The 9747-nt window shown below is 43.9% G+C and overlaps 1 protein-coding gene across 1 annotated transcript in view; it reads right to left on the bottom strand.

Moving 5' to 3' along the window:
- The window catches only part of TFB2M (transcription factor B2, mitochondrial), a 29813-nt gene that overhangs the window by 7503 nt on the left and 12563 nt on the right, over positions 1-9747 (bottom strand). Inside the window, exons 5-6 of the mRNA XM_017876599.1 lie at positions 4551-4640; positions 1551-1613 (exon numbers count right to left, since the gene is read on the bottom strand). Coding sequence (XP_017732088.1) covers positions 1551-1613; positions 4551-4640 — 153 coding nt within the window. The remainder of the gene's footprint in view (positions 1-1550; positions 1614-4550; positions 4641-9747) is intronic.

Raw genomic sequence — 9747 nt, 5'->3', positions numbered from 1 at the left:
CAAACCCATTTTTTTTTTTTTTTTTTTTTTGAGACAGAGTCTCACTCTGTCACGCAGGCTGGAGTGCGATGGCATGGTCTCACCTCACTGCAAACTCCGCCTCCCAGGTTCAAGTGATTCTCCCACCTCAGCCTCCTGAGTAGCTGGGACTACAGGTGCACACCACCACACCCAGCTAATTTTTGTATTTTCGGTAGAGACAGTGTTTCAGTATATTGGCCAGGCTGGTCTCAAACTCTTGACCCTGTGATCCACCCTCTTTGGCCTCCCAAAGTGCTGGGATTACAGGAGTGAGCCACCACGCCAGGCCAAGTTTATATTTTTAAGCTTGGCCAAAAAACTTAAGCTTTTCATCTTCTTGTTGAAAAACTGAGAAACTTTGTTATATACAGGATTGTTCATTTGTGGAATATTTGGATAAGTCTCCAATAGCATCCAAATGTACTGTATTAGACAAAAATGTATTATTCCTATTCTGTTTTTTGAGACCACATAAATATGCTGTATAAATAGTCAAACAGAACTAAAAGCACAATGATGACTGATCACTCAAAAATCACATCAATGAAAGAAAACTGATAACTTTCCTTTTCCTTTAGTGGCAAGTGTGAGAAAAAAACATAAGCAAGCAAGCAAACAGGATCTTCAGACTAAGCTGTTATGCTGAGATTAGGCCATTGTTAGCATTTAATTCTTTTTTTTTTTTTAAGCTCTAAACCTTAAAGACAGGTATCTAATTCTAAAGTAAAACTTCTGAATTGAGTCAAAAAATTGTTTTGTGAAACTTTAGCTATTTTATTAGAATTTCAAAACTAGCCCTGAGATAAACTAAATGGAGAACTATAACACTGTCCCTTCGGTTCTTCCACACAAAGATTAAAAAACAAACAAAAATAAAGGCCTAACTCCTGGGTAAAAATCAGGAAGTACCTATCAGTGAATTCAACCATGTAATAAAAGTAGTAATATCACAATTTTTTTTTTTTTGAGAGGGAGTCTCACTCTGTCGTCAGGCTAGAGTGCAGTGGCACGATCTTGGCTCACTGCAACCTGTCTGCCAGGTTCAAGTGATTCTCCTGCTTCAGCTGCCTGAGAAGCTGGGACTACAGGCGTGTGCCACCACACCAGGCTAATTTTTGTATTTTTAATAGAGGTGGGGTTTCACTATGTTGGCGAGGATGGTCTCGATCTCTTGGCCTTGATTATCACAAATTTCTAATCGATTAATAAGTCATAAAATTTTGATTCTAATTAATCAAATTAGATGAATATTAAAATGATTTTATTTTCCAAATTTGAGATGTACCTTCATTTCAAAAGAGATAAGAAGAGAACTTAGATTCTGTTTTTAAGCCTACTACTATGCTAGCATCCATAAAACTCCTCTAAAATACTTTCGATTCATTAAAAGTAGTAAGATATGTTTAAAGAACGTTTCTAGGTATTTCAAAATTAGAAAGTTAAATACAGACTACCAAATAGTCCTAAAAAATAAAATAAAAAATTGTCACATAGCTGAGAAAAAGGAAAAGGTCTTATTTTCTTCTTACCTTACGCTTTGTGTTTTCCAGCCGCCCACTTCGGGTGTATACATCAAATGATGACCAAGGCTCCTAGGGGAGAAAACCAAAGCAAAACAACATCTTTTATTTCTCCTTGGTCAAAGTGCCCCAAATTATCACTTCCTTAAAAAACACCTTGCCTAAATAAGAGAATGGTCAGTCTAATTGGATTTAAGAAAAACATGTTATAGTTTAATAATATACATATCTCTCCTTAATTTTTTTAAAGAGGAGGAGGATCAAAAGTCTACCCAAATACTAGTACTTCTTTTCCTTATTAAATATGACTTGCCCTTTATGCAATTATGCAAATAAGTATTTGTTACAATTTTTACCACTGAATATTTCCATATCATAGTCAGAATCAGCAGTTTAAGGCATATTAGATTAATGGTGAGGATTTCTTTTTGCCCTACTTTAGTGGAAAAGCCTATTAATCAAACTATCTGAATATGTTAGGACATATATGGAAATACACAAATAAAGATACTAGTGTCGACCGGGTGCTATGGTTCATGCCTATAATCCCAGCACTTTGGGAGGCCAAAGTGCTTGAGCCTGGGAGCTTGACTTTGCAGTAAGTCAAGACTGTGCCACTGTACTCCAGCCTGGCAACAGAGTGAGACCCTATCCAAAAACAACAGCAAACACCTAGTGTCAATTTTAAAATGGATCACTATTTTTCGGTATCTATCTTTTGTAATAGAATGTTGTGCATAAGGCAATTAATTTTAAAAGATGATCTGGTTAGGCACAGTGACTCATGCCTATAATCCCAGCACTTTAGGAGGCTGAGGCAGGAGAACTGCTTGAGCTTGGGAGTTTGAGACCAGCCTGGGCAACAAGGTGAAACCTCGTCTCTTCAAAAAATACAAAAATTAGCCAGGTGTGGTGGCGCATGCCTGTAGTTCCAGCCATTTGGGAGGCTGAGGCGGGAGGACTGCTTAAGCCTGGGAGGCGGAGGTTGCCGTGAGCTGGGATTGTGCCGGTGCACTCCAGCCTGGGTTGACAGAATGAGATCGCATCTCAAAATAAAAAACCAATCCACCCAAAAAAGTATTCTCTGTTAAAAAAACTATACATACCCACACCCATATTAAATTTCAAATAAGAGTGGGTTAAAATAGATCTGACATAGGCTTAAAAAACTAAACAATATTGAACACAAGGTCTGAAAGGCTACTGTCGAAATAGCAATTTATTATTAACTACAGGGGCAAAGAGAGTGGAAGAAAACATATAATTGGGGCCAAACTGTGAAATTCCTAGCAGTCCCCGGAATGTCACTTTAAGTGGGGGAAGAAAAGCACCATCAGGAGTACACAATGGGTACGGCCACTTCCCACACGCCGGGTTGAGCCTCAGCAGCTTTCCCCTCATCCAGGACAGTGGAGGAAAACCTGCAGGACGCTGGGAATTGACTTCAACGACTTCCTCTACAGCTGCAGATACACAGTGGAGCAAGCGCTGGGAAATGTTAGGGCCAGAAAGACCTTTCCTTGCTGGAGTTTAGCAAATGGCGAAACCTAACACAGGACCTTTCAAAACAAATATTAAGGGAACAGGAAGACAAAAATATTATTCTGCAAGCTAAAGTCCTCAGAGGGCCTCTCTGAAGAAACTAGCTGAAAGCTACCAGGACAGAAGACTTGAGATGAAAGTCAACAGAATGAGACAAGATCAGTGGGTAAGGAAGAATTTTAGAGAAACCAAGAACTACAGTACTGACAGCACAATACACAGTGCAGGCAGAAAGCAGAATCAGGGACGTGAAGACTAAGTGTGAAGAGATTCTGGGAATGGAGAAAAATGAGAGCATGACAGACACTAAAGACAAGGATCAGAGATCCAACCCAAGAACCTCAAATGTTTTTGAGGGGAAAAAAAAAAGAATTGGAACAAAAGCTAAAATCAAATGAGTTAACATTCCTGAGCTTTAAAAAAAACAGCAAGGAAGGCCGGGCGTGGTGGCTCAAGCCTGTAATCCCAGCACTTTGGGAGGCCGAGACGGGCGGATCACGAGGTCAGGAGATCGAGACCATCCTGGCTAACACGGTGAAACCCCGTCTCTACTAAAAAATACAAAAAACTAGCCGGGCGTGGTGGCGGGCGCCTGTAGTCCCAGCTACTCGGGAGGCTGAGGCAGGAGAATGGCGTAAACCCGGGAGGTGGAGCTTGCAGTGAGCTGAGATCCGGCCACTGCCCTCCAGCCTGGGCGACAGAGCGAGACTCCGTCTCAAAAAAAAAAAAAAAAAAAGCAAGGAGCAAGGACTGAAGACCTCAGAATATTCTCAGGCAAAAGCAGTGAAGAGAATACGCTAAGATCCACATTGCAACAATTTAAAATTTAGAGCCAGGGCCAGACGCGCTGGCTCACGCCTGTAATCCCAGCACTTTAGGAGGTCGAGGTGGGTAGAGCACCTGAGGTCAGGAGTTCAAGGCCAGTCTGGCCAATGTGGTGAAACCCGTCTCTACTAAAAATACAAAAATCAGGCAGGTGTGGTGGCGCACACCTGTAGTCCCAGCTACTCGGGGGGCGGAGGCAGGGGAATCACTTAACACAGGATGTAGAGGTTACAGTGAGCTAAGATCGAACCACTGCACCCCAGCCTGGGTGACTGAGTGAGACTCCATCTCAAAACAACAAAAAATTATAAAAAAATAAAAATTAGAGCCAGGTGCAGTGGGTCATGCTATAATCCCAGTGATCTGGGAGGCTAAGGCAGAAGCATCACTTCTTCTGGGAGGCTAAGGCCAGAGTTCAAGACCAGGCTAGGCAATATTTTAAAAATTTTAAAACTTAGCCAGGCATGGTGGCGCATGGCTGTAGTCCCAGCTACTCCAGAGGCCAAGGTGAGAGGATCACCTGAGGCCAGTAGTTCAAGGCTGCAGCAAGCTATGACTGCACCACTGCACTCCAATCTGAGCAATAGAATGAGACCCTGTCTCTAAAAAAAAAATGTTTTTAAATAGAAAGATTTTACTCACCATGTGCAGAACCTTAATCTCACAAGCTATCTGCCAGATAACACTTAATACATGATACAACTTTGGATTTCGGGGATCTGCCATTAGTTTCTAGTAAAAGGAAAATAAAAATTACATGTTATACACATCTTTAATCAATCAAAAACAAACGTTTAATCTTAATAGGACTATCTTGGCCGGGTGTGGTGGCTCACGCCTGTTATCCCAGCACTTTGGGAGGCCGAGGTGGGCGGATAATGAGGTCAAGAGATCGAGACCATCCTTGCTAATAAGGTGAAACCCCATCCCTACTAAAAATGCAAAACATTAGCCAGGCATGGTGGCAGGCGCCTGTCGTCCCAGCTACTTGGGAGGCGGAGGCAGGAGAATGGTGTGGACCCGGGAGGAGGAGTTTGCAGTGAGCCCAGATCGCGTCACTGCACTCCAGCCTGGGTGACAGAGCAAGACTCTGTTTTCACAAAAAAAAAAAAAAAAGGACTAACTTTTTTTTTTTTTTTGAGACGGATCTTGCTCTGTCGCCCAGGCTGGAGTCGGTGGCTGGATCTCAGCTCACTGCAAGCTCCCGCCTCCCAGTTTCATGCCATTCTCCTGCCCTCAGCCTCCGAGTAGCGGGACTACAGGCACCCGCCACCTCGCCCGGCTAGTTTTTGTATTTTTAGTAGAGACGGGTTTCACCGTGTTACGCCAGGAGGTCTCGATCTCCTGACGCTCGTGATCCGCCCGCTCGGCCTCCCAAAGTGCTGGGATTATAGGCTTGAGCCACCGTGCCCGGCCAAAAGGGACTATCTTAATGGTATCTAGACATTTAAAAAAATAAAACGAGAATTAGATGCAAAAAACCAGGTACAGCTACTGGAAAGGCTGAGGCAAGGGGACTGCTTGAACCCAGGAGTTTGGGCGTTCGGTGTACGGTGACTGTGCCTGTGAGAGCCACAGCACTCCAGCAGGGCCAACAGCAGGGCACGCGGGGTCTCGCTCGTAATTCCAGCACTTCGCGAGGCCGAGGCGGGAGGCCTGCTTGAGCCTAGAAGTTCAAGACCAGCCTGGGCAACACAGTGAGATCCCATCTCTTAAAATACAACAACACACGAGTGTTAAGGCTGACTGGAAAGGACGAGGTTACCTCAGTGACTGGGAAGGCACTCCGGAGAGAAGAAACCACGTGTGAAAAGATCCAGGGCAGAAGACGCATGGGCCACTGGAATATAATCCTAGCAGCAGGAATCTAACAAAGTAGTTCCTGTTTTTCTCCTTGCCATTCCTTTGTTTAGTATTGTATGCTATGCGCAGCCTCAAGGTCGTGAGGCCCCCGCTGTCTTTCCATGGCTAGCAAATATGTATTTACCAAATGGGTCTGGGGGAGCAAATCGTCCCTTCATTTTTTGCCCCACTATCTTAATCCATAGCAACACAGATATGCATTATACAAATCTTAATCTTATCAGTCTTAATAATACTATCTTAATAGCATCTAGAAATTTAAGAAATTAAGCATTATACAAATCTTAATCTTATCAGAGTCTTAATAGTACTATCTTAATAGCATCCAGAAATTTAAGCAGAGAAAACTACAATTAGATACAAAAAGCTGGCTGCAGTGGTGTGCACCTGTAGTCCCAGAGACTCAAAAGGCTGAGGCAAGGGGACTGCTTGAGTCTAGGAGTCTGGGGGTTCGGTGTGAGATGACTGTGCCTGTGAAAAGCCATAGATAGCACTCCAGCATGGGCAACACAGAGAGACAAATAAACATTTCCGTTAAACTGGATTCACAGATTAATAACATGAAACATTCTGGGGAGAAAAGAAAGATGACACTCAGCAATATCAACGTCGTCAGGAAGACCTTCCCTTACAGGGAATTAAACCTGGAGTCTCAAATCTGAGGCTTGGTGTGATGATTCCCAACTGGAATCCTAGCACCTGCCTCTCCTAGGCAGGAGAGTCACTGGAAGACAGGAGTTCAAAACCGCCCTGAACAACACAGCATGACCCTATCACTGCAAGAATCAACAACTACCTGGGAGTGGTGGTGCGCACAGGTGGTCCCAGCTACGGGGGAGGCTGAGGCAGGAGGATCACTTGAGCCCAGAAGTTTGAGGCTGCAGTGAGCTATGAACATACTGCGCTACATTCAAGCCTAGGCAACAGAGCAAGACCCTGTCTCTAAAAAAAATTTTTTAATGTTTTAAAGTTAAAAAAATTAATTAAAAAAATCCTGTTAAAACTAATAAATTCAGCTGAGTGTGATAGCTCACACCTGCAATCCCAGCATTTTGGGAAGCCGAGGCAGGAGGATCACTTGAGCCCAGGAGTTCGAGACCAGCCTGGGCAACAAAGTGAGACACTGTCTCTTTAAAAACAAAGGAAAGGCCGGGCGCAGTGGCTCAAGCCTGTAATCTCAGCACTTTGGGAGGCCGAGACGGGCGGATCACGAGGTCAGGAGATCGAGACCATCCTGGTTAACACGGTGAAACCCCGTCTCTACTAAAAAATACAAAAAACTAGCCGGGCGAGGTGGCGGACGCCTGTAGTCCCAGCTACTCGGGAGGCTGAGGCAGAAGAATGGCGTGAACCCGGGAGGCGGAGCTTGCAGTGAGCTGAGATCCGGCCACTGCACTCCAGCCCCGGTGACAGAGTGAGACTCCGTCTCAAAACAAAACAAAACAAAACAAAACAAAAAAACAAAAAAAAAAACCACAAAGGAAAAAAAAAAACCTGGCCGGGCGCTGTGGCTCACACCTGTAATCCCAGCACTTTGGGAGGCCACAGCAGGCGGATCAAGAGGTCAGGAGTTCGAGACTAGCCTGACCAACATGGTGAAACCCCATCTCTACTAAAAATACAAAAAAAGTAGCTGGGCGTGGTGGTGCGTGCCTATAATCCCAGCTACTCAGGAGGCTGAGGCAGGGGAATCACTTAAACTGGGAGGCAGAGGTTGCAGTGAGCCGGGATTGTGCCACTGCACTCCAGCCGGGGACACACAGCGAGACTCAGTCTAAAACAAACAAACAAAAAAACCTAACAGATTCAGCAAAGCTGCAAGATACAAAAACAAACAAAAGTCAGTTGCATTTTTATGCACTAGCAACGAACAATTAGAAAAACACTTCCATTTACAATAGCACCAAAAGTAACTTAAAAGTTAGCAATTAAAAACACAAATAGGCCGGGCGCGGTGGCTCAAGCCTGTAATCCCAGCACTTTGGGAGGCCGAGACGGGCGGATCACGAGGTCAGGAGATCAAGACCATCCTGGCTAACATGGTGAAACCCCGTCTCTACTAAAAATACAAAAAAAAAACCTAGCCGGGCGACCTGGCGGGCGCCTGTAGTCCCAGCTACTCGGGAGGCTGAGGCAGGAGAATGGCGTGAACCCGGGAGGCGGAGCTTGCAGTGAGCTGAGATCCGGCCACTGCACTCCAGCCTGGGCGACAGAGCGAGACTCTGTCTCAATAAATAAATAAATAAAATAAAATAAAAAATAAAAAATAAAAACACAAATAAATGGAAGCCAGGCACAGTGGCTCATACCTGCAATCCCAGCACCTCGGGAGACCGAAGCTGAAGGACCACTTGAACCCATAAGTTCAAGACCAGCCTGAGCAATGTGGTAAAACCATCTCTACAAAAACCACAATAATCAGGCAGGCACGGGGGTCCATGCCTGCAGTCCCACCTACTGGGGAGGTTGAGGTGGGAGCATCACCTGAGCCTGGGAGGTCAAAGCTTCAGTGAACTGTGATCCTACCACTGCACTCCAGCAAAGGCGACAGAGTGAGACCCTGTGTCAAACAAAAACGAAAACAACAACAAAAGCCACAAATAAATGGAAAGACATTTCACGTTTGCGGATTGGAAGATTTAATATTGAATACTGTGAAGATGCCATTACCACCCAAAGCAATCTTAAGATTCAATGCAATCCCTATGAAAATCCTAACATGTTCTGGAGAAACAGAAAAATCCATCCTAAAATCCATATAGAATCTCAAGGAAACTCAAATAGCCTAAACAATCATTAAAAATAATAAATTTGGATGAACCACCCTCTGACTTCAAAACTTACCAAGGCAACAGTAGTAAGACAGTGTTGTATTGGCCTAAGGACAAATATTGAGATCAATGGAATACAATAAGCCCAGAAATAAACTCTTACACATATGGTCAAATCATTTCTGACACCAACGCCAAAGCCATTTGATGGGGGTAAGGAACAGTCTTTTCAACAAATGGCGCTGGGAAAACTAGATTAAAGAATGAAGCTGGACGCTGAAACCATAAACAAAATTAACTCAAAATGGATCAAAGACCTAAACAAGAGCCAAAACTATAAAACTCTTAGAAGGAAACGCAAGGAAACCTTCACAACACAGGATTTGGCAATGATCTATTAGCTATGACACAGGTCCCCAGTCCCCGGGCCACGAACTGATACCAGTCCATGTCCTGTTAGAAACTGGGCCACACAGCAGGAAGTGAGTGGCAGGTGACCAGGCGAGGCGTCATCCGTATTTACAGCCGCTCCCCACTGTTCACATCACTGCCTGAGCTCCACCTCCTGTCAGATTAGCAGCCACCTTAGATTCTCATAGGAACGCAATCCCTATTGCGCGTGAGGGATCTGGGTTGCGAAGGCCTTCTGAAAATCTAATGCCTGATGATCTGTCACTATCTCCTATCAGCCCCAAGAAGCACCATCTAGTTTCAGGAAAACTAGCCCAGTGTTCCCACTGATTCTACATTATGGTGAGTTGTATAATTATTTCATTACATATTAGAATGTAATAATAATAGAAATAAAGTGCACAATAAATGTGATGCACTTGAATCATCCCGAAACCATCCCCACCACCGTCCACGCAAAAACCGTCTTCCATAAAACCGGTTCCTGGTGCCAAAGATGTTGGGGACCGCTGAGCTACGTATGACACCAAAGGCACAGGCAACAAAAGAAGAAAGAGACAAAGTTGACTTCATCAAAATTAAAAACTTTCGGCATCAAAGGACACAATTAACAGGGTTAAAAGGCAACCCACAGAACAGGAGGAAATATTTGCAAATCAGGTATGATAAGAGATTAACATCCAGAATATATAAAGGACTCTTAAAACTCAGCAACAAACAAAATAACCCATTAAAAATGGGCAAACGTCTTGAACAGACATTTCTTTTTTTTTTTTTTTTTTTTTTTTTTTTTT

This window comes from Rhinopithecus bieti, unplaced genomic scaffold, assembly GCF_001698545.2.
Source record: "Rhinopithecus bieti isolate Rb0 unplaced genomic scaffold, ASM169854v2 scaffold_187, whole genome shotgun sequence".
NCBI lineage: Eukaryota > Metazoa > Chordata > Mammalia > Primates > Cercopithecidae > Rhinopithecus > Rhinopithecus bieti.
The sequence above is the reverse complement of the archived record's forward strand: the minus strand, read 5'-3'. Positions and strand labels throughout refer to the sequence as shown.